General features: G+C 40.5%; 1 protein-coding gene across 1 annotated transcript in view; it reads left to right on the top strand.

Annotated features, from left to right (window-relative positions):
- Nucleotides 1-903: 903 nt before the first annotated feature.
- Nucleotides 904-25,550, top strand: part of ptpra (protein tyrosine phosphatase receptor type A) — a 28,389-nt gene continuing 3,742 nt past the window's right edge. The window contains exons 1-21 of the mRNA XM_084349067.1: nucleotides 904-1,319; nucleotides 12,968-13,014; nucleotides 13,309-13,390; nucleotides 13,501-13,950; nucleotides 18,561-18,660; nucleotides 18,867-18,940; nucleotides 19,416-19,552; nucleotides 20,728-20,818; nucleotides 21,058-21,134; nucleotides 21,248-21,284; nucleotides 21,413-21,510; nucleotides 21,890-22,009; nucleotides 22,275-22,441; nucleotides 22,538-22,673; nucleotides 22,976-23,122; nucleotides 23,216-23,309; nucleotides 23,447-23,523; nucleotides 23,698-23,832; nucleotides 24,333-24,458; nucleotides 24,636-24,787; nucleotides 25,205-25,340. Coding sequence (XP_084205193.1) covers nucleotides 12,994-13,014; nucleotides 13,309-13,390; nucleotides 13,501-13,950; nucleotides 18,561-18,660; nucleotides 18,867-18,940; nucleotides 19,416-19,552; nucleotides 20,728-20,818; nucleotides 21,058-21,134; nucleotides 21,248-21,284; nucleotides 21,413-21,510; nucleotides 21,890-22,009; nucleotides 22,275-22,441; nucleotides 22,538-22,673; nucleotides 22,976-23,122; nucleotides 23,216-23,309; nucleotides 23,447-23,523; nucleotides 23,698-23,832; nucleotides 24,333-24,458; nucleotides 24,636-24,787; nucleotides 25,205-25,340 — 2,457 coding nt within the window. The 5' untranslated portion in view covers nucleotides 904-1,319; nucleotides 12,968-12,993. The remainder of the gene's footprint in view (nucleotides 1,320-12,967; nucleotides 13,015-13,308; nucleotides 13,391-13,500; nucleotides 13,951-18,560; nucleotides 18,661-18,866; nucleotides 18,941-19,415; nucleotides 19,553-20,727; nucleotides 20,819-21,057; nucleotides 21,135-21,247; nucleotides 21,285-21,412; nucleotides 21,511-21,889; nucleotides 22,010-22,274; nucleotides 22,442-22,537; nucleotides 22,674-22,975; nucleotides 23,123-23,215; nucleotides 23,310-23,446; nucleotides 23,524-23,697; nucleotides 23,833-24,332; nucleotides 24,459-24,635; nucleotides 24,788-25,204; nucleotides 25,341-25,550) is intronic.

Raw genomic sequence — 25,550 nt, 5'->3', positions numbered from 1 at the left:
TTAAAACGACTCAATTCAGTTACATTAAATAATAATTATCAAAATTACTGCCAATTAATTTTCAGTGAATTTACTAGTTAATTTGTCATCTTTTCGAGGTCTAAATTGGCTCTGTCGGCTTATAACTTTCACAGGAGATTACTCAAACGTTAGTCAAACTGTAGCATTAAAATCATCACCAAGAGATTGAGCTATTTATATTGACTTTAAAGGAAACCCTTTATGTTAGTAACTAGTAAAAAAAACTACAAAGTTTTATACTTTTCCTTTAAACTAATCAAGGTGTTAAGCTGTATATTTCTTTTCACACTTAATTTTGATTATCTTTCTATTATTTAACAATATTATTTGATGAGGTATAGTTTATTTTTGTATAACATTTCACTACATTTTGTAAGTTTCAGGGCTCCATCGTGAACCTGTCTTTTTTCATTATTATTTACTGTCTTAATGATTCATCCTAAGTTCAATAATGTGTTTGTTCTCTCACAATAAGTTTATCTATGAATGGTATACATTGCCACTACTGTACGGTGACCCTGAGGGTCAGAACACGACAACACTTCAGTAAACAAAACAAAAAATGTCTGATTGTAAAACAATATATATATCTGAAATGTCTAATGTTGTTGTGTGTTGACCACAAACCACCTTCAAAAAATGTAACTGTAATGTTCCTGCCCTCACTAATGTGTTCTGCTCCCAATAAACATCTCCTAAGTGTATTTATGAATGGGACAGTGTCGCTGTGGTGTGGTGGTGGCCCTGATTCATTCCGCTGCAGTGGCTCAGTCTGGACCGTGCAGTCTCCAGCTCGGCCGGCAGGTGTCGCTGCGGGCTGTGGAGACGCACGGTGGAGGGGAGAAGAGACGGGGCCTGGCCTGGGAATTTGCTGCTCGCTTCCCATTCTTCCTATGCAGACAGACACACAACATGGCGGACTAGAATAGTCGGCCGACGCGCCCGGATACAGCGGATAGACCGTGGGATTTAACATCCAGGAAGGCCGAGAAAGTACACTCCGAAGGGACGAGACGCCCGGGCGAACACGGGTTTTTTCTGGGAGTGCCGTCCTCGCCTGGATTTAGCTGATAAACTGACCGCGAAGTGTTTAGCTGTGTGTCCCAGATCGTGCTTCCCTCCTCTGCTATCACCCAGGTCCCCCCACCCCGCTCACACTCTCGGTTCCTGGGGTGTGGAGACAGGGGCCGGGGTTGAAAAACGTGGAAGAGAAGGAGTGGATACATTCCTGCTCGGCTTTTCTCTCCCCCCCCTCACCCCTCTTCCTCGGGTTTCCTCTGGGCGCTACAAGAGTTGAGGTGAGTTTTCTTGTTTTTGTCGCGCACAGCCCGAATCACACTTGTTTCCAATGTCGCTGTAGCAGCATGTTTCCTCTCGCTGTAACACTGTGTCACCCACAAACAAGCACTTTGTCCCCCCCTACTTTCCACCCACACGGGCTTCATTACACGATACCTGTGTCACAGAGGAGTCAGCCCGAGGCTTAGCGGGGAGCAGGGCTGTGTTTGATAGTTGTGAACCTCTTTGTGAACGCTTGAACATTTGAGAAGTCGCTCGGAGGCAGGGAGGGATTTTTTTTTTTTTTTTTTTGGCGAAGGGGGCTCCTTCAGAAAAGGGGGCTTGGAGGAGATGAGTGCGACAAACACTTGAGAAGTGACTCGGGGTTTTTTTCTGTGTGTGCCAGCACGGATGCTGTTGCGCTGGCAGTGGAACAAAGAGGAGATCCAGGTCTGTCCTGCCTCACTGGAAAGTACACTTTATTGATCAACGCTTTGTTATTACACGTCCAGAGAGGGTGGGGAGCTGCCTGGGTGGGTGGAGGAGCAGGGAGGGGGGCTTCATGCGACCCACAACAGGAATTAGGTCGCCCTAACATTAACATGTAAGGTCTGTGAAATCACAGCAGCGCCTGCTTTGTGTTTCTTCTTCTTCTTCTGCTCTCTGACACAGGAGTGAACATTCCCCTCCACAACCTCTCCCAAAGTTTCCCCCCCCCCTCTGTAATGATTAATAATCTCCCCTCTTTCTGACTGTTGGGTGTAACCGAGCATACCAATTCAATCTTGTGGCTGCTGAAGTTTTTATTTATTTTCACGTCGACTCTATAAAGTTATGATTTCTCGGCTCATTACAACACTGATTATTCCTTTTAATGGCTTGTTTATCATGAGAAATGGGGTCGATGGGAGACAGAATGAGTGCATACATCAACATCAACTACGAGAATTGTTTGAAAGTCAGAGCAGAGAGAGACATCATCGGGGCTGAGGAGGCTTGTCAAATTCTGAAAAAGTCCTCGCTGTAGCACTTATCTACCGTACCTCTCCACAAGACGCTTTCCACTTCACAGAGGTTGTCATGTTTGGACCGTCCAAGTGCAAAAGTCAAGCTGCACCTCCTGCTAACTTGTGTGACTCCTCCCAGGCCTACCTTGACCTCTGCATGTCAGGCCCGGACACGTCTGCCTCTTTCCCAATGTTGCTGTCAAACCATCTCTGGTTGTCAAGCGGCCCCATCTCAGGAAAGTCAGACTGCGTAAGGAAAGTAAAGGCAGAGCTGTTTTGATCTTCCTCGCTCTGCTGTCCGTATCTTCTCCACCCTATTTTAAGAAAAAAGGAGTTATTTCCATCCTGGGATCCTGCAGAGGAGCTTGAGTGATCCTCACACCACCACACGTTTCATGATTGGCCTAGTTTCTAAAAATAACAATAAAGTATAGCTTGAAATTGCCTTGTTGGAACCTTTTGCGTGAAGTTTCGATGGCCGGATGTTTGAAATTACCTCCGCGTCGTGAGATTTCACAATTTCAGGGTGCTGACACAATATTATGAGTTGGCTCTTTGGGTGGGGCAGGAGGTATATTTTTGTTTCCACCTGTGGGTCCACACATTTGACTGTGGAAGAGCACTGTAATTCTGCCTCTGACAGAATAAACACAACTACATTTAGAGGATTACGGAGCATTATGCAGCCTGATTTCAGCCACATGTGATATGCCATTCAGCCTCAAGTACATTGATTTCGCAACGCAGGAAATGAACCTGTGTGGTGACTAACAAGTTCATGAATCAAATATCTTGCCCGGCTGTAGCGGTTTCACCCAGAGCTCATCCGGCCTTGTTCTGTCCCTCTGTAGATGTGGGGTAGTAATTACGTAATCCCTTCAAATGATTGAGTAAATCTTTGTTTTACATCCTCCTGATGTGGGATGATTGATGTTGCTGGTTCACCACGACTGTGATGGAGATGGATAACAGTTTGTCTTTTCATTGGAGTTCAAAGTCTAGGTGGGGTTTCTGGGTTTAAGAAGCGTTTCAGATGTGTGAGAAGTTTCTTGTGATCTTGTAAGCTCACGTGCGATGCAGGTCAGTCAAAATCAGGTTGCTACTTCCTTATTTTAGCAGGGTGCTGGTTTGCCATGAGGTGGGATAATGGCACCGAATGTTGGAGTTAAGGATCAAGGGAGGGTGAGTTTGGCTCAAAGCAGCGTATTAACGCTCTTACATATGAAGGATTACACTCGGTCGTGTCTCTATACCTTAACAAGAGACACATAAATTCTTTGATTGTTATACAGTGTGTCTTGGCAGTGGAGATCATTCTTTGAATGTGTCCATATGTCTTATTTTGTTTGGGGAAAAGCAGAAATAAAGTGACTCATTCAATTGCATTTTAGTCAGTTTTTCGTCCTGGATAAAAACTTTGATGTTCTGTTTTAAACAATGCCTTCGCAGTGGAGGTCAAATTCAGGTCTGATTCAAAACCAGTTGAGAGCTGTAGTTATAAATATTTATATTTGCCCTTGGCACCGGCCTTCAAGCCGGCAAGACCTCTCTTGCCCTGTTGTGAAAAAATGTCCAAAGAACATGTTAGCAGTCTTTGAATGCACCACGTAAAGTTTGATGTGGGGGAAAAAGGAGAAGCACTGTCTGTGAAGTTAAGTCTCAGATGATTGTCTCTTCATCTCGGACGGGCTTCTTATCTGTCAGAGGAAGAGGAGGGGACGAGTGCTCTAGGATGGTCACTTCAGATATGAGACCCTTCACTTTGGGTTCTGTTGTTACAGAACTTAAGACCAAAGCAAAGGAATAAATAAAGTGTGGCAGGGGAACTGGGCAGCGCCACCTGTATGTTTTACTGCTGCCAGGTAGAGATTAATTTAAAATGTCTTGATATTACCAATGGTGGGAAAAAAGTATTTACAAATTTTAGTTATTTCAGAAGTATTTTATACTTGATTTAACTTTATACTTCAGCTTTTCTACATTTCAGAGATGAATATATAACCTTTTACTTCACAACATTATTAATTATATATCAGATTGTGGTTACTTTACTAATTACAAATCAAGATTTGTAATTTTAAGATTTATGTTATATATATTCATTGCTCTTCAAATTAGATACACCTCCACCACCAACAACAGCAAAATTCCAAATTCATAAATTAATTATAATCATTCAGAAATGTACAGTGGGAAACACTCGCGGAGCCATTTTTCAGTGTTGAATACTTTTAATTTTTATCCTTAGAATACACTTAAAACACTTGCTCATAAAACCTCAATACTTTTATTTAAGTAATATTTTACATGTCACAATATTTTTTACAGTGTAGTATCACTATATTACTTAAACACACAGTATGTAATTTCTGCAGATAGGGGCCCCTCAAAAAAACAGAGAAAACAAACAATCTAGGGTCACGACGTTGTGAAGTAGCGTGGGATCATGGGAGTTGTCTTCATTGTTAAGAAACCACCTTTGCCAAAGAAAATCTGATGGGTTACAGTCTTTTCCACGATACGTTTAGTCTATTTGACTCATCACTCTCTGACCTATCATCTGATCTTTTCCTGGAAGTATTAGCGACCAGTGACCAAATTAAGTGCACTGTTACCTTGAACAAAATTACTAATTTCTCTGGGTTTGAATGCAAATCAGCAAAAATACATTCGGATTGTTCCTCCACCACTGGATGTTAGTGCCAGAAGAATACCTATTGAATGGTTGCAGCATAAGTTTTCAAGGTATACCATGAAATTAGTAGTTACATTTGCTCATCTGCAGTATGAAATTCTACCTATTAGTGTTATTGCAAATACTGTTTTTCAAGTTTAAGTCAAATTTAAGAACATAATATTTTGTGACATCATAATAAAGCGTTTGTTTAACCAAAACCGGCAAACTTCTAAAATGTTAAATGTGGTCTAAACACCAGCAGCTCTGCAAGTCTGAAATAGTCAAAATTATGTTTTACATCAGGAAACTGATCAAAGTAGACAAGACTGGGAATCTGACCCCTTTCAGGGCTTGAACGTTTCCAATACTCTGCACTACGGACACATTTTGGACATTACCCAAACGTATTGAGGTTTATTGGCTGGATGTAAAAGACAGTGTTGGTGTTGTGTTTCTAATGGCATAGGCGATAGTGAATCTGGTTTCGTTGTGGCCCTCGGGCTGGCCGTTTGGCCCCACACCACACTCCAAGGTCACAGTGGCTTCTGTGGGGAGGCCATGCTTTGCGCCTCCACATCCTCTCTGTGTCCAATGTGGGAAAGCTGGAGAGGCCCCTGGCATGCTCTGTGAGAAACCCCACAATGAAGCAGACACAGCGCAGAGCTTCACTGACCACTCTCACTCATTGAAACAAGTTGAGTTTTCTTGATCCTTCCAGCATGGTGGAACCAAATCATCATTACGGGCTTAATAACAGACGCAGCGGTCACTCTTGCCTGTATGATTAGCCAGAATAGTAATCCCATGCTTCTCTTCGTCTTTTCATCAACTCACCAGCTCATGAATGAAGGCAACAGGAACACAAACCACACCAGCAGGGAGTAGTATCCCTCAGAAAGGGAAGTCCAGAGGATTGTGGCTGTTGTATGTGGCACTGGGGACGTATAATCTGTGGTCTGTTTCGGAGCGAGAGTCCTAGCTGCCCTGGGTTAGGCCTACTTCAGTCTCCCGTGAAGAGAAGCATTCACAGTATTCCTGTTGCCCCGGACCCCCCTCCTCCTCTCAAGACATAGAAACAGTATTAATATGCCATGAATGGAGACAGACAGACAAGCATTATCTCGCGCTGCAGCGACTAGAGAAGCAGGATGCCTTGTAGAAAGCCAGAGGGAAATATTTCTCTGCATGAATGGTAAAGTCCCCTTGACCACCACGACTGGTGTCATGTCAGCCAGGCCTGTAGGGTTTGTGTCTGTTTGGTTTTCAGCTCACTCACTTGCCCCAGGCTACCCTCTGCGAATTATTAATACAATTTGTTGATTTTAAGAAAAATACTAAACATAAAGGCACTGTGAGTTGTATTTGTTTGGCCGCATTTGTGTTTGGGATTCTGTAAAATATAGCTCAAACGGCACATAATTTACTGAGGAAAAGTGTATTTTCTTCCGCCTTTTATAAAAATCCATCATCATTCATTAATTCATGTCCATGCCGTCAGAAAAGATACTTATTAATTCACCTAAGGTCACACGTAAATACAAAAGCATCAGTGAAATCCGCGGACTTGAGTGGGAACCCTCCATATTAAATGACTACCTTGCATTGATCTTACGTCTTTGGCCTTTGGTTGTCATGGAGATGTAATTGGACTTCCTTTATATTCTACCTATAAGTGTTCCTTTCACTGTGTGAATGAAATGGCATGGGAACAGCCCAGCCCTTTCACAACTGTGTGATTGCACTCCTATGAGGTCTGCAGTTGGCCACAGGCACAGAAGCAACTGTCTTCTTTAGTTGGTCATGCTCACCACGCGCATGCACATTAAGCATTGAGCTCTGCACAATGGTGGTGACACACAAAATGAGAAAGATTTTATAGTTTAGTATGTTGTCTTCCATGACTATATATGGGGTGATTCATTTTCTGTTATGACTTTTTTGTGTGCAATTCAACCAATGTATATCGAAATGAATTTATCCTTTGTTTTGATTTTTATTTATTATGTGTTGTCATCTTTGTGGTATCAAGAAACATTCAACAAAATTTCTCCATTCTTCAGCCCTGACACAACAAAGAACAGATTGTTGTATCTGAATTGTCCGCATATTTTTTCCGTATTTTTGAGTGAGTTGTCCACATTTTCACTCAGTTTAACCGATAGTCATTTCCCAGGAGTTAACTAGAAATGTAGCATGAGGGATAAGCATAGCAGCTATTAGAGTCTCCAGCATATCATGAAAAGAAAATCATATTGTGATTATTTTAACAGATATCATATACAGATGATTGTGATATGATTCAAGATTAGTGAGAATGATTTAATTTTTGCATCACAATTTTCATTTCCAGTGGAGAAACTATTAAAATCATGAAGATGTGGTCATTTTTTGGAGCCTTTATCTTATAAACATGCTTTCTTACATTTGGCCAAAAACATTTGTAGGCCAGGGCATCTCTGCAGCACTGTTTTGTCACGCATTTTACCTTTATCCAAAAAATGCAGCTTCTTGCGACTTGTATTTTGGACTTTCTCATATTACAATTTCAGTGATATTTCAATTAATTGTGCAGCCCTAATCATTGCACATGATTGGGACAAAATATCGATACGGTGATACAGCAATATATTGTGACGCGAATATCGATACGCTGGCTCCAAAATTATAATTTTTTTGTTTTATATTAAAACATTTGGCACAATGGAATGATGGCAATAAAGGAATATAGTCCAGTTGCAGTCAGTGTGTGTGATAAAGAGGGACTAAGCTAAGACTGCACTGTGCACTCCATGATGCAGTCAGTAAATACAGAATTCCTGCAATTTGTCTTATAGGAGGATTTGTTTTCTTCAGTTAGACAGACATCTTTATGTATCATTAGATGACTGTCTTACAATATATTGATTATGGCACATTCTCTGTATTGTGATACTGTTGTGGGCAACGTATCGTGAATTGTATCGCGAGTGAGTGTGTGATTCTCAGCCCTAATTATTATCAATGTCAGTACCAACATTGGTACAGATGCCTGAACAATACTAAACAATGCAGCTTTATTATTTGATGATTTATCAAAGAATCTACTCAATGCGTCAGTAGGCTATTATATAAAGAGCTATGTCTGGATAAAATGCAGTCTAAAGTTAGAAATGTTCCCAATGTAGAAAAACCCCATCCAAGAATAAGTAAACAAGCCTAAGAATCTGCCCGAGCATTCAAAGCCAAATTTCGATGAGGTTTAAGACTAAGTCCTGTTGTTTTCCTAGCATCAGTCAAGCGGTGCAGTGTGTTCTGATACAGCAAGTAGGCTTAAAATAACACTTAGGGGATATGGGGAGTGAAAAACAAATGAACCATAGTCATTTTTGATTAGAAAAGGAAGCAAATGTCCTGTCACATTTTTGTGTGTTTTTTTTATTCCCTGCAGTCAGGCTATTGATTTTTGTTGCTTGTCACAGTCCTAAGAAAGCTGTGGCAGGTTTGCACTTGGCCATAGTGCAGCTCATCCCAGTGGTGACTGCTTTAAAGGTCTTGCTGTCTGTGCTCTCGGCTTTGTCTGAAAAATATTCACATGGTTGCACAAAACAAGCCCAAAGTCAGACGAGCATGAGCTGCATGACTACCTTTCAGTACATGCATTCACTAATAGATGGGCATGTTCATGTTTCCTCTGCAGGGAATAGCATGATGAAACTGTTGGAAAGATATTTACTCTCCTTTTTATTTTGTTTTGTTTACATTTGGCTGAGGAGGTGGATTGGAAATAAAGAGGAAAAGTGCTTTGTCAGTTAAATACGTTCATGAAACATGAGATCAAATGAGTGAAAGTAAGTAATATAGTGAGACTTTTGTTTGTTCTTTTAAGAAGTATATTGGTCTGTCAGTGTCTGTTCATGTGTGATTAACTCCCTATGTAATAATATAATCCCGGTTGGGTACGTTTCCGGTTTTGCCGTTCTGCTTGACTGGTTTGATTTTATGCGAACTGACTGAATCGGCATTTGTCAGGTGTAGATGGAGAGCAGTGACATAAATAAAGATGGACATGTCTCCACCCCTCCCACTTTACAAAAACGAGGCCAAATTGCAGATGAATGCAGACTTTTCTTCTTGTTTTAATACTTGCTTTTACCCACTTAGTCATTATATCCACATTACTGGTGATTAATTATAACTAGTGTTATGAAGTGGTTTAGAGTGTGAAATTGAGAAGATTTCCAAATATTAAGATATGTATTCTCTTAAAAAAATATTGCAATATTATTTTAAGACCATACACACTACTAATACTTTCAATAATATCCATTTCCATTTCAAAGCCCTCTAGTATTTGAGTGGACAGTGTGGACACTTTATGGACACCTTTATTGTGAAACATTTGCAGGAACATTTTATGGAAAAGTCATTGACGTGCAAGGTCATCCTTTTTTCAAGTAACTTGAGTCCAAAGTTATATTGTATTCATTATTTTGATGTTAAACTGTTGGAGGGAAAACATTTAGCTGAATGGTTGTTGTGACAAATCAAAACTGGCTGTGTCAGAGTTGTCCTGATGGATTATGTTTCGGCTACACTCTTCATGAGCTCTTATTATGTTCCACTCGGAAGCGGTTGAGTCATGTCCCATAACTAGTGGGGCAAATTCACTTTTACCAGTTCCGTCCGATATTTGGCTTAATTGAAAATAACTCAACTGTAAGTCTCTTTTCTTTCTCCTGCATTGTCCATCATTTGAGTTGCCATCCCATCCCCTGGAGTATCTTTTAAATAGAGAGCACTGACAGCACAAAACCTAAAAACGGCACAAATAAAAGCACTTGCCCAGTACCTCTTAAATTAATGATGTCCACTACCAATGCACAAGTCTGAATTGCATGCATTTACACACACACACACACACACACACACACACACACACTGGAAGACTGCTGCTTCTCATGAGGCCGAAACACATTAGGATGCATCTCTAGGGAGCTTGTTCTCTTGGGTCTCCAGTCTCTGGATAAAAACCTCTCAGGCTCTTGCAGCATCTCGGAAGTGAAGGTTAGCAACAGGACCGGCTTATATCACTTACACCAACACAGTGACACGTCATGCAGCCTCCCTAGTTGGCACGCAGAAAACAATGAGTCATGCTTCATTATGAAAAGGTTACACAAAAAAAGCTTGTTGATGCGAAACATACCCATTAGTATATCACGTCGCATTCACTACACATTTAGACAGATGCTGTATAAGGCTAATTCACGCAAAATGGTACTAATCACTGAGCTTGTCCATTATAGCTGAGTCACTCCTTTTAATGAGGACTGAAGGGGAGGATAGTAGACATAAGGGGTTAGTGTTGTAATGTGGTTTGTGGGTTAGCAAGGGATTTGTTTTATGTTTTTATATGACCAGACAACCTGTAGGCTCAGGAAGACAAAGTGCCGTTATTATCGTACACAATGCTTTGTTTGCCCATATGTGTCATTCACTGGTAGGATATTATTATGTGGAATTAACGTACTATTTGGTCAGGATCACATTGTACCTGCATGTTAAGTGGCAAGCGTGTGCAAGTCTGTTTTTCTGTCTCTAGATTGGTTTAGACATAATTGGAACAGCAGTCATTATTTGATCAATTGATTTGATGATTGACAGAAAATGATTAGGCAACAATTATGCTAATTAATTAATAATTTCAGTAATTTTATTAAGACAAAATGCCAACATTCTTCATTCCCAGCACTTAAAATGTGAACGTTTGCTGATTTCATGACTCACCTACATTTGTAAACTGAATATCTATTGGTCGGAAAAAACTAGACATTTGGAGACATCCCCTCTGGGTAACTGGGATAGACATTTTTAACTATTTTCAGAGATTTTATGGACTAAATGTTTAATTTTTACTATTGAGAAAATGGTCGGCAGATTAATTGATGATGAAATGTATTAATTAGCTGCAACCCAGACAATTCAGTCAGCTGAAAAACAAAGAGAAGGTCCTTCTGAAAGCATTTCTGTGACGAGAACAGACACAGCCTGCCCTTATTCCACTTAAAATTCAAGCCAAAAGAAACTTTTTTGTGTTAGTGTTGGTGTTTCCCAAAAGGGCATCCATAGCAAAAATAATTAGAAAGACATCTCTGTTGAATTTTTCCATCGACTGTTTTGCTGAAGGCATGAATTGTTTTTGGGAAGCAGACATTTGCTGGCTAAATGGATGCATGGCTGGGTGAGGGAGAGAAAGGGATTGCAACAATTGGATTTGTAGGTTAATAGCATCGTCATTGACAACATAACTTGCTCATCATGCCCCATTTCAGGCTGCAGTCAGAGCCAAACAGCTCTTTGCTAAAACCAGAATGTAAGTACCGCAATGAATGAGCTCAGTTCAAAACACCAGAAGATTGGCAACTGGCACTATTAGGGCTTTTAGCGCCCAATTTATCCTCTGCCCACTGATGCAATAATCCCTGATGTAAAGCATCAGTTTGTGTGTTGTAGCGTTGCGGTGTTTGGCTCAGTGCTGAAGTATCTCTGTGAGCAAAGGCAGACGGGCTGGATTATTTCAGGGTCAGGACCACGGGATTAGGTCCAGGGATTATCACAGCTCAGTCAGGGAGACAACAGCCTCGTTGGCCTCTGGGATTATGAAAAGACTGACAGCCAGTCAAGCCGACGACCACCCAGCCTCCGTCATGCTTTCTCCAAGTCTGTCAGTCCTCTGGCCTCCACCCGCTCATCCCCATGTCAGTGGGTGAAGAGAGTCCTAAGTGCTGATTCACCGTCACTGCAGGAATTTAAATGTGACACTAATTCTGTTTTGGTCGTGCTGCGGGTGACGAATGTGTCAAATGTTAGTTTATTTTGGCCTTTTTAAGTCAAAGCCCTGTTGAAAAAGTAGATGAATATGAAATTACTGTGTTAGTTTTTAACTCATTTCTAATTATCTATTATATCTTACTTCTTTAATTAGAATATAACTATAATTTTAGGGATGAGAGTCTTACTTCCATTGTCTTTGCATACACTCAGCCATCCTCACCAAAACCAAGAAGCAGCCTATCTTAGAATGTAAACCAGATGTTTACGTCCATTTCATTTCAGCATCCAGTTGATTTAGACGTAAGGAACATACAGCCCTGTCTCACAGAATTGTTACAGGTCACTGTCTTTTTCTGCATCAAGACATAATATTCAAGAGAGAATCCAAATGCATCCATGTATTGATATTTCCTCCCCCAGCCCTATCAAATTTCCTGGGAATCAAATTGAAAAAAGTGAATATATAATATGAGCATATGAACATGGTGTTATTCTGCTGGAAGTCACCAAATCATAATAATGAATTTTTGCCAAATGCTAATGTACATTTTTAGGGAAAATGAGTCTGCTTTCTTCACACCTGTGTCCTTATTAGAGCTGCAAGATATTGGAAAAAACTCACATTATGATATCGGGTATGACAGACTACAAAAATGTTGCTTTGTTGCAGTGCTGGTTAAAATTATAAATGTTACATATTTAATTTTTAAGTTAATGTGAACATTGAGGATTACTGATTCACTAAATCACTTGAAATGTCACTTGGTTACCCTCACGGCTCATGCCAGACTGAAACAGGGAATGTATTTACCTCGGCTCGAATTGCAGCTAACTTTAGTGGGTTGAACACATCGGGTATGTAGTTAATTTAGTTTTTGAGCCGTGACAATTCTTGCTGTTAATGCTTTATTACGTTGTAACACATTTTATAAAATGGCCAAGACTGCCTTACTTGACATTGCACCTGCTGCGGTGTGACTATCGCACATGCGCACATTGCACTTTTGATATTGAAACGATATATATTGTGCAGCCATAGTCCTTATCCTGATAGATAATAAATAATACAGTAGAAAAATGATATATTTCTTGACTGTTTTGACAAAATAAAGTGATGAGTTCCTCTGCCATGCTACAGTAAGTGTCTAAGTGTCCTCTGTCTGCTTCCTAGGACCACGCTGTGCGAATGAGTGATTGATGCCAACTTCCCTTCTTCAGGTAAACATTTAACATGCACAGGTGCAACATTATTCATGTTTTTTTTTTCATGTTAGATTTGTTTGTATGTTAGTATTAGTATTATAGTATTACCTTCCAAAAATGAACATGTGGGATTAGGCTAGAAGATTTAAAAATAGACAGTGGGTTATACAACACAGAGATCAAGTCTACTGATCTTAATAGAAAAAATCTTTGGATTGAGTAAATTTTTTTTTTATTGATTTCAAAGAGATTTGAGTTTGTTCATGACTAAAACCTTCTTATCCTTTTTGTTGTGTTTCCTCCATCTAGGGCAGAATGGGTGTGTGTCCCCTGCTCCTGCTGCTCAGTCTAGCCCTCGGGGCCTCAGCCCAGGATCATGTACCCATCACAAGTACGAACCGTGTTCACTTACATCAAATTCCTTTTATTATTCACCGTCTTAACTTAAAAGGCTCACTCTGAAAAATTGCACCATACTGAACAAAGTCGTCTTCTTTCTAGGTCCTCCAAAAATCACTGCCAAACCCACAGATCCCCCAGTCGCACCATCTCTCAACTTCACAGTCGTACCCACACAAGCCCAAGCTGGCCCACCCACGACGCTTGCCCCCGCAGTCATCCCGGTGACGACAATAACAACAACAACAACCACCACCACAACCACAGCCCCAGCTGTTGAGGATGATGCAGAAGAAGTGGGCCCCAATGGCACGGGGAGGTTGTTGCCATTCTCCCCACCTCCAGCTCCAACTGATGCCCCACAGGCACCCGCGACTACAGAGCCTCCCCCTCCTCCCACCCCGGCAGGGGGAGACAACGACACCATAGATTATGTTCCAGACCCCCCAACTACAGAGACTGACCTTGATGATGATGGCTATATAGTAACGGAGGAGACAGAGACCACCACAGAACCTGGGCTAGATTTCACCTCAGACACCACCCCACATGGTGAGTGTGTGTGCATATTCAGGGGTGTCTGTTTATTTAATCATATCTATCCACCATGAAACAATATACACAAAGTTAAAGATTAGGGAATTGTGTCTACACTTATTATAGTAATCACTGATGGAATGTAACTCAATACATTTACTCAAGTACTGCACTTAAGTACAGTTTTGACATACTTCTTCATACTTCTACGTTTTACTCACTAAATGTATTTGATAACTTTACTTACTAGTTACTTTGCAGATTGCATGCTGCATCAGAGCCAAAGTAGCAAATCATCAATTCATTTTTTTTAAAATCAGTAATGTGATTTTAAAAAAACGATAATTGGCCAGGCAGGTACTCAGTCGACCCATAGTATACAGGATATACATACATGTAAATATGTGTAATTCACTTTTACGTATACTTTTGATGCTTAATTACATTTAATATCAAATAATTTTACTCAATTATTATTTGTATGAGTGACTTCCACTTTTACCAAAGTCGTATTTTAACACGATATCTTAACTTTTATTTACTCCAGTATGACTTGAGGGTACTTTTTACAGCCCTGATAGTAATGTAGCATCTTTTTACAGTCACATGGGGATGAGTCATAAAAAACACAAACATATGTTGTACTCTACCAATGGTAGCCTAAATAGACCAGAATGCCATGAAAAAACAAGACATGTTGTGATTTCAGTGACTCATTTTATCTTGAATGGAATAACACCCACTTACCGTGTCATGGGAACTGCTATGATTCTGTCTGTCTGTCTTTGCATAAACCTACAGCTGAATGTAAGCCGTTACCATTTTCACACTCTCCGCAGTTGTTCAGAGTCATTCAGAACAAAAAACTTCTGAATCAGAGAAGTGTTTGAAATTAAAGCAAAGATATTTGCAGATTGTTCCATGATGGGATTTTTCTTTGTTGCTCTCATTTGATTTTATCCGCAACAAAATTTCAGTTGATGCTAAACAGAAAAAAGACTCTGTTCACTGTTCTGTGATTTGCTTCAGGTTTATACTTTTTATTCAGGCCGTTTGTCACCGGCAGATCAGCTGGATGCAGCTGGGCCAGAGAGGTTTTTTATGTTTTTTTTAGGTCCTAATGAATTCTCAACACATTTTGGGGGCATTCGGTTCTGTATTTAGAACTGCCACTTGTCATCAGATCTTCCAAGACACATTGTAGTGTTGGTGTGAACATGGCCTAACTGAAATAGAAAAGGTTAAAGAAATCTGGATGCAGCGATAAAGCAAGGCTTCATTCGAATAACTCCTGGAATACATAAACATCACAGATTGATGGTATACCACATGAGAGTGTCGGGGTGTTTCTTTTTTTGTGTTGTTCCATCGAGCCGTGTGTTATTCATGCAGCCTGGCAAAGCCGCAGCAACAGCTCCAAAGAGCAGCCAAGTGAGCTTTCTGGTCAAGAGTCGACCTTTAATATTTTAGAGAGTCGAACACTTTTCTGCTTTTAGACTCCATTGTAGCAGTGCTGGAAATATCCTGACGTGACATACCTGTATTTGACCAGTCACCCACAGGAATGAGAGTGCCACCAAACCAAACAACCCGGACGCTGCCTAAAACTGTTATTTTGAATTAAAACAAACTGTCGATGAAAGATTATTATGCATCTTGTTGATTTCATGTAATGCTGCTTTTGTACAGCATGAAACTTGGATTGCAGCATTTAAATGGACTTCAGCGCTTTAAACATGAAGAATACTTTAAATTTCGGCTTCACTTTTAGCAGCGTTGTGTCTGCTCACTGACCATCCTAGTAATATCCTTGTAAGTGAAACATGACTCCCCCCACCCTTTTCTTTTACATTAATTATTCATATTACATGATTATAGAGAAACGCACAAATCACTATCAAATTTCATTGATTGATTCAGAAGGATGGTTTTTATCATAGATCATAATAACAGCAAGTAAGTTCTGAATCATCCTGCAGGAGCATTTGAAGCTGTTTTGGTGTAAAAACACTTGGGGAGTGTATTTTCAGACTTAATGGGAAGCTGTAGAAGTTCAGATGAGCATTATACACGGCTGGTCAACATAAATACAACAGCTGTGCCTGCACTGCTGAATGGTCTGTCTGTTATATAACATAATCACTTTTGGTTGTTAGGTGTTATGTAATTGCTCTATTGTCTCCCCCTGGCCGTCTGTGAGCCTTGTGTGGAGAGCTGTGAGCACTTCTAGATGGCATCAGATCTGTCAAGGCTGTGTCAATTCCACATGATGCCCACAGCCTGTTGTGCTCCAGCTCCATTCAATGTACACATTGTCCGAGGGAGAACACTGAAATGTCCTGGGAATTGTGTGTGAAAATGCAACATAACTGGGGTGCGTTCCAAACCACTTCCCACCAGAAAGTGCACATGGAGCATGAAGTCAAATGATGCATTCTTTGCCGCATAGTTTGTCCGTAACGTTAAGAGCTTTCTTGAATTTTTGAGTCGGCCTCTGGAACAGCTGATTTTGTCATTGCATTGTCACCGCTGCCATGCAGTTTTCTGGAAAAATCTCTTCTTTTGTTGTCACCCAGTGTGTCTTACTGACCAGTCATCAGCACACAAACGGCAGCCAGTTTTTTTTGTGCGCCAAACTCCTGTTGTTGTTCACGCAGATCTCATGTCTTTTGTGTTAACAGTGACAGTGTAAGGTCACCAGGAAGACCACAGGGTTGCCTTCAACCAGTAACTCATGCGCGTGGTGGAAACATACAAATTGGTCAGCTATTGTAATCTACAGGAGGCATCACAAAGAATAGATGACTTGGTTCATGTAATGTCTAATTTGTAATGTTAAGCCCGTGTGACCACAGTGCTTTGTCAACAGTCAGTAGCATCACAATAGTCCTCCATGGGTGCCTGATTCAAAACAAGCATTTAGCCTTAAAACCCTGAATAATTCATTAGGAATTTATGGCAAACATCCTAAATGTTTCAGTGTGTTATACCATCACCCTGTGTCTGCTGTCATCGTGAAGCCAAGGGTCAAACCTCTCAACTGTTAATCTGTGATTTATGTGCTCACTCCAAAGGACAGCCTTGTGCACTCTTTCTGCCTCTCTATTTGGGTTTTCTTTTCCTTTGGAAGCTCAATAAAATATTAACATGGACGACCATTACGGAAAGGAAAGATCCAGGCGGGTGTTGAAAGAGGCAGAGGTCATTTTACAACCTTGGCTCTTGGTTTATTTTACCCACATTCTGAAATGTTAACAAGTTGAAAAACTTTTTTTTTGGGACTTTAAACAACCACTAAGATATTGATTATAGTATTCATTACAATTTTGCCGAAGCAGTAAGTAAATAGATTTTTCAGTTGATCGACAGAGTGATAATAGTAATAATAATAATTATAAAAATAAGCTTTATTTATATAGCACTTTTCCAAACAAGGTTACAAAGTGCTTCACAGAAAAAGGGGAACAATCTGCAGATAAAAACACAAATTAAGAACAACAGATTAAAAACTAAATAAAATGACAGAGGGATTAAAAAAAAACACGGTCTATTAAAAGTAAGGTATGCATATATCACTCTCATGTCTGCACATTAAATATAAGGCTACAGCTAGCAGCTGGTTAGCTTAATTTAGCTATAAGGTGCACTATGCAGTTTTGGAAAAGAAATTCAAACTTGAAAAGTTACCATTTAGGATATCGATTAGGTAATAATACAAATTCAGAAGTAGTTATTTGATGTAGTTCCATAAGTGAATGAGCAGGTCATCCTCTGAGGGAAATAAGGTTCCAAGGTGTTTGAAGCTAGAAAGGTGCCTGCTCATAAGGGTCAAAGTAAAACAGTATGAAATTGAAATTGTCCTTTGAGGACAGTTTGAAAATGGGGTAATAGCTTGTCTGGCTTTGTCCGAAGATAACAAACCTGCTGAACAGCATCTCTAAATAGGATTGCAGTGGCATACGAGTTTCAAGGTATACCACGTTATGAAAATAGACAGTTATCCACTGTGCAAATTTGCTTATCTACAGTATTTAGTATAGTATTTTATAGTAAGTTTATATCAAGTTTCATGTCTGTCGGTACATAATATTTTGCGACCAACCAAAAATTACTTTCTTCTTTCATTCCTTTTAAGGTTCATTGTAACTGATAACATTAATAATTGTGCAATGCCACATGGTACTGTGATTTTTACTGAGATGGTTATCATATTGGAAAAATCTCATACCATTGCAAACTTGCCTCTAACGCTTGCTAATTAACAAGTTATTTCATGTTCCAGGTCTTTCTCACACTTCCGTTGTGCATTTAATAGATGGTCATATTTGAATTAATATTTATGTATAAAAAACAAAAACAAGTAAAATACCTTCCCATGTTTTGTGCACATTGAATAATTTTTTGTTAAAATGTGTTACATTTATAAACTGATAAAACATTCACATTTAAGACCTCAAGCTTCCTCTAATGGTGTAATATGAGACTAATTCAGTAAGGGCAATGGAATTTGGCATCAGTTTAAACACTGACTCACCTCAAGTGTTGAGACACCTTTTTGATTTTTTTTTTTATGAAATCCATCTTACAAATCATTATTCTCTGCTTTCTTTCCGTCTCTGATGTAGACAACAACCAGTCTGATGACATGCCGATCATCGCAGTCATGGTGGCTCTGTCCTCCCTGCTGGTCATCATCTTCATCATCATCATCCTCTACATGCTCAGGTTGGTGAAGTGCGGCTGATGTTACACACAAGCTGGAGACGTGTGGTGAAAGCCTGAGGTGCTCCTGTTACCATGGCAATGGCTGATTGGCATTCAGCTGCGAGACTAAGGCGATATGTTTTTATTTGTGTGTGTGTGTGTGTGTCACAAAGATACACACGAATCTCTGTGTATTAATATGCACTTTGATCTGTGTTGATTGACAGGTTTAAAAAGTACAAGCAGGCGGGAAGCCATTCAAACTCCTTCAGACTGACCAATGGTAGATCAGATGATACAGGTAAAACTCCAACACATGCATCAGTGTTTGTGTTTGTGTGTGCTTTGTCTGTGTCTGCAGATGTGACTGAGCACTCACTGAGCAGCACTCATTTATTTGTTTTGGGTCGTATCAGCAAATATTTACAGCCGACTTGACCTAACCTGTTACTCTTAGTTGTTTCTGATAACACTTGATTGATCTCGCTTCCCCGGCGATAACATTACACTGGTTGAGTGCTGGCAGAAGGCTTTTGTTCGCTGTGATTACCTAACCAACAGGGCTGCAGTAACCTCGCTCATTTCAGTGTTGAATCACATCGCCCTCTGGTGGGCACTTTTAGAAAAGACAAATGATGAAGTCAGTGCAACTTGATGTAAGACAGCTCAACTCTCACTTTTCTACCCCCTTCTCCCCTGTCTTTATCTCCACCTGTCTCACCCCTCCCGTTCCTTCCCTCCTCTCCTGCCTCCTCCCTTCCTGCTCGCCGGCGCAGAACTTCAGAGCGTCCCACTATTGGCCCGCTCACCCAGCACAAACAGGAAGTACCCTCCACTTCCCGTCGACAAGCTCGAGGAAGAAATGAACCGTCGCATGGCTGATGACAACAAGCTCTTCAGGGAGGAGTTTAATGTATGGCACACTCAACACACACCCTCAGATAGCAAATACTGGACCTTTAACCCATAACCCTATCGCCAAAATAAGTCCCAACCAGGTGCTTGTAGACCAGGACGTATTTCAGTTACATCAGGGGTCGTGGAAAGATTGTGAAAAATTTGAAATACAGATTTGCTATATAATATATACACATATTTGTGGTTAAGAGGAAAATAACCATATAAAAAGGATTAAAAGAAAATTGATGTGATGCTGATCTGAACTACATTTATTTCACAATAACCAGTAAAAGAGTGCATGGAGTGTCAAAATGGTTCAGTTAAAGGTTAAAACAGTCAGCCTAAAGAGGATTAACATATAATAACAAAATATGTAGCCTAAAGCAATAGATAAACTGAAATAATGACCCAAAACTAATGGATAAACTGGTAAAAAAAAAAATAGTTAGCTAATTAATGAAGTCATATATCAATGCTTTTGCTAAGAGTAATAAGTGGGAGTTAGTTAATATTAATGCTGGCACCTAAACCTTTACCCTTCAGTTAGAAAAAATATCCTCAAACCTCAAAATAGTTAAAGATTAATTTAGTAGTTGACAGTTAATTGATTGAGATTAATCATTGCAGCCGTAATTTCAAGTGTATGAAATTTTTCTACAATTAATATCTATTTTTTGGGGCGTTAGTTAACATTCCCTTCAAAATCGACTAGAGTGAACACGTGGAATATGAAGGCTGGTGCAGATGAAGTGGTACTGGAGCTTAACTGATAGAGATATGTCAAAAAAAACAAAGGTTTGGAAACTACCGTTCGTTATAACATCTTTATAACAGACTTGGTGAAGTATTGCTAATTGTGTGGGAAAGCAACTTTTACAGTTTGACAGAGTAAACAAAAGACATTTGAGATTATTAATTTTAAAATGCAACATCAAGACACGAAAGTTAAAGAGATGGATAGATCTTACTGGACACATCTGACTTATTTGTATTGTCAGATAATCAGTCTACTGCTGCAGCACATTCAAGAGAATACTTCGGGGTGATTCGTATGAGACACACACCAAACAAAAGGATGAAGCTAGCAGGAAATGATACGCAGGATCGCACCGAGATATTTTGAACTGATACACGTCTGTCTGCTCTTCCCTGTTATCTAAATGTGTGCATTTTTGTCTGTGTGTTTAGGCGCTGCCGGTCTGCCCCATCCAGGCATCATGCGACGCTGCTTCCAAGGAAGAGAATAAAGAAAAGAACAGATATGTCAACATCCTGCCATGTGAGTGACAACAGAGCTGTGACACTGACTGACGTTATCTGCTAGTAAAGCTTTAAGAAAGATGAATCAGTAAGATCATAGTAAATACCAGACAGCTGGCAGTAAAAGACATTTAACAAAGTGATTTACCGAGTTATACTTTTGTGGTCAGGATGGAGAAAATGCAATCTGACATGTGTAATTAAAACTTCCTCTCTCGCTGTGCTCCTCCTCTGCTTCCTTTGCTTTTTCTCCCTCAGATGATCACTCCAGGGTGCACCTCTCATCTCTGGAGGGAGTCCCCGACTCTGACTTTATCAACGCCTCCTTTATAAATGTTAGTACGAGTGCCGTATTTTCTTCCAGCAAAATAATCAGTTCTGCTCTAAATATTATGGACTCTTATTTTACCCCATCATAACATGTCTTCTTAACGTCTTTGTTTTGCAGGGTTACCAAGAGAAGAATAAGTTTATTGCAGCTCAAGGTAAAGTTTGTGAATGCACTGGCAGCAGAAAGGCGGTGCTGTAGTTTATTTAACGAACAGACTACCCGATTATTTGTTTATTACTCGTCCTCTGAGATTCTGTGTCTCTGTTTATCTCTGTCTCTCAGGGCCGAAGGAGGAAACGGTAAATGACTACTGGCGGATGATCTGGGAGCAGAACACAGCCACTATTGTCATGGTGACCAATCTGAAGGAGAGAAAAGAGGTAAGCGACCTGGAGACGGAGGGTTGATGATTCATGTGTTTATATACTGTGTTTGATAATGGTATATAATTTACATATACAGTTGGGACTGGATATCCCTTTTGAAAAGCACAGTTTGGTTTTATGTTTAACATGTCTTTATTTGCAAAGTTTTTATCTGCAAAGTTAGTTCAACGGTGCACTTCTTAAAGTGAGGGCAAGCATGACTAGTCTCCAAATCCCGACTTTGCCTTAACCTCTCTTTCATTTTTCACACTCATTCTGTTATACACGCAGTATTCTTGTCCTTTTTTCACAAGTGAAATAGTTTGAGGCTGTTACTACCTTGTATACACAGCTTTGTGAGTGTGCTCAATGTGAACCCCTCTCTGCATTTCAGTGTAAGTGTGCCCAGTACTGGCCGGACCAGGGCTGTTGGACATACGGCAACATCCGCGTGTCTGTAGAAGACACAATGGTTCTGGTGGACTACACCATCCGCAAATTCTGCATCCAACAGGTAATGTGTCATGAGAGTGTGAGTCCCAGGATGTAATTGTTTCTGTTTACCTTCTGTTTTTCTCCTGAAGTGTTTGTGTGACTGAATACACAATAAAAACTGCTGCAGTATTTATCTAAAGACTCTTTTTTTTTTTTAAAGTATAATGACACAGATTACTGACACAAAATAGATTAAAACAAGATTCAACACTTTGGATATGCCGTGATTTGAGTTTAGTGACCTAAAAAGAAACCTAGTTCACACTCATGTGTTTGCTCCTCAGGTGGGAGATGTGTCTGGGAAGAAGCCTCAGAGGCTCGTCACCCAGTTCCACTTCACCAGCTGGCCAGACTTCGGGGTGCCCTTCACTCCTATTGGCATGCTGAAGTTCCTCAAGAAAGTCAAGAATTGCAACCCGCAGTATGCAGGGCCCATTGTGGTCCATTGTAGGTAAGTAGATCAAAGCTCGCTCTCTTGCTTTTGCCTGTTTTGCTGTTATCTTCATCCAACACACAACTCACAACATGTCATATTTCTGTCTGTCAGTGCGGGTGTGGGGAGAACGGGTACCTTCATTGTGATCGATGCCATGTTGGACATGATGAACACTGAGAGGAAGGTGGACGTGTTTGGTTTCGTCACCAGGATCAGAGCCCAGCGCTGTCAGATGGTCCAGACTGATGTAAGTCCAGTGTTAACACACTGCTGAAAATACAATGCAATTTCTGTTGGGGCTGCTCAGTTAATCAAAACATGACCAAAATTGCAATACAGGCAAAGGCATATGTCATTCAAAAATGATCTTTCCCACTAATCATGAATCATATCGCAATCACATTGTCCGACAAAAAAATCACAGTATGACTAATTTATTTTAATTTATCCCTGATTTCTTGCCACATGAATACCCAAGATGCTGTGTTTGTTGCGTACAACAATTTCCGACTTCCACTTGTTCCTCACCTCTCTCACTCTGCCCAACAGATGCAGTACGTGTTCATCTTCCAGGCGTTGTTAGAGCACTACCTGTACGGAGACACAGAGCTGGAAGTGACCTCTCTGGAGTCCCACCTGGCCAAACTCTACTCCCCCTCACCTGGAGCTAGCAGTGGGCTGGAGGCAGAATTCAAGGTCTGCTTGCATGTTTGAAGAGACAGCTTTTCTCTTTGACCCCTCAGTTCTCATACCTCTTCATCTAAACGGCTTCAATCTCATCATTTCTAGAAACTGACATCCATCAAGATTCAGAACGACAAGATGAGAACAGGCAACCTGCCGGCCAACATGAAGAAGAACAGAGTGCTGCAGATCATTCCATGTGAGTGATCTGTGGGTTTATACAGTATTATTGTGCCTGTGGACGGTGATGAGAGCCGTGATGCACATACTGAAATTGCAGATGTATAGTCCGTGTGTCACCTCTTAAAGGTTAATGTTTCTCCTCTCTTCTAACAGACGAGTTCAACAGAGTGATCATTCCAGTCAAGCGAGGAGAGGAGAACACCGACTACGTGAATGCCTCTTTCATTGATGTGAGTGTAAAAGCACCTGCGTAAGAGTAGATCATTTCATTTCATTAATGCAAGCAATCGATCAGGTGTTTGAAGTCTCCCTTTCTTCCTCCCACTGTTTATTTTTGTATCCACCGTTCATCTCTGCATTCCCTCTGGACATTACTTCCTGTCATCCCCTCCGTCTGCTCACAGGGCTACCGTCAGAAGGACTCCTACATGGCGAGTCAGGGCCCCCTGCAGCACACCATAGAGGACTTCTGGAGGATGATCTGGGAGTGGAGAAGCTGCTCCATTGTCATGCTCACCGAGCTGGAGGAGAGAGGGCAGGTGTGTGTCTGTGTGGATGTGTGCAGTTACAAACACTGGTATTGAATATCAGGTCAATAACTGGCTAAAATAGAATATTGATATTAGATGATTTATTCTATGGTAGTGCAAGGCCTCCAGTCTTGTAAAACATGGGTAAAATGATCTGTAGTGGTTTTCCAACATATCTTCATGTTAGATCTTTAATAAAATGTGATATAAATTATTAGTGGTCACGATGCTACAACAAAGACTGACCGGAATTGTTCAAACAGGACAGTCATACCAGGAAATCCTCTTTAATGACCAGACCTTAAGGTTATTTCTAGCAAACATGGTGGATTTGGTATCAATTTCCTTCTTTGCTCATGTAATTAATTATTAATGAAATTGGAATTTGTTTCTTTCCTTCAAAGTCATTAGTGTTTAGATATTTGGAGAATTAGAAAACCACTATGCTGAGATTCACCTTGTCGTTAAGCGTGGTAATTTGACCATCTCTGTCATTATGGCTTCTGCAGGAAAAGTGTGCTCAGTATTGGCCCAGTGATGGAGCGGTGGTCCACGGGGACATCTCCATTGAGATTAAAAGGGAGGAGGAGAGCGAGAGCTACACAGTGCGTGACCTCCTGGTCACCAACAACAGGGTAAGAAAGGACACATAGAAACACACTGGAAGGTTTGACAGTTGACAAAATATTATCAATTAACATTTTGCTTTTTAAAGCCAAGATTATCTCATACTGATCATACACCAACAACAGTATTTGCAATACTGCCTTCATTTCCTCATCTTTTCTTTTTGTTCTTTTCAATCTTTACAGGAGAACAAGGCTCGAGCGGTGCGTCAGTTCCATTTCCACGGCTGGCCGGAGGTGGGCATCCCCACTGACGGTAAAGGCATGATTAATATAATTGCTGCGGTGCAAAAACAACAGCAGCAGTCTGGCAACCACCCCATCACAGTGCACTGCAGGTAAGGCACAAACACACAAACACACACACAAACACACACAACCTTCTTGACACTATGTTGCTCTTATAATATTTGTTGTATGCACATGTGTAAGAAAAAAACAAATACTCTACTAAATTATATAGACTTTTTTGTGTCACGGTTGCACATGGAAAATGCTTCTGGCAATCAAGTGAGCTGCTGTGTGTCTGGGAAGTTGTTGCAGCCATGAAATCACAGGAAAAAACAACTTAGAAGAATTGTTCTCTTCTTCCTTGTGACATTTTAACTGCTCCCAGAAATGTTGCTGTGCTCCCTTTCTTAGCGTGTGCACTCACAACAAAGCCTCTTGTGTGTATTTCTGTTCATGCTTACTGTAGTGTGTTTATTGAGGTTTACATTATGCCCGTGTGTGTGTTTGTGTGTGTGTGCGCACAGTGCTGGTGCTGGCCGGACGGGGACTTTCTGTGCGTTGAGTACAGTCCTGGAGAGGGTGAAGGCGGAGGGCATCCTGGATGTCTTCCAGACAGTGAAGAGCCTCAGACTGCAGAGACCCCACATGGTGCAGACACTGGTGAGGAGCAGTTGGGAAAGAGAATAAACATATTTCCTAAAATGTTGAACTATAACTTTAAGAAATTGGTTTAATTTATGAAGCAGATAGAATGTGGAAGCCGAACGGTGAGTTTGTAGATTTTTAGATTTTCCTCATGCCCCTTAAGTGATAAGTCTAATTGCTTAGATCTCGCAAATTCATGTATCAGTACTCAAACTACAGCTGTGT

Source organism: Pagrus pagrus, assembly GCF_965226575.1.
Source record: "Pagrus pagrus genome assembly, chromosome: 3".
In the NCBI taxonomy this organism is placed as follows: Eukaryota; Metazoa; Chordata; class Actinopteri; order Spariformes; family Sparidae; genus Pagrus; species Pagrus pagrus.
Note: the sequence above shows the minus strand (reverse complement) of the source record. Positions and strands in the feature narration are given on the sequence as shown.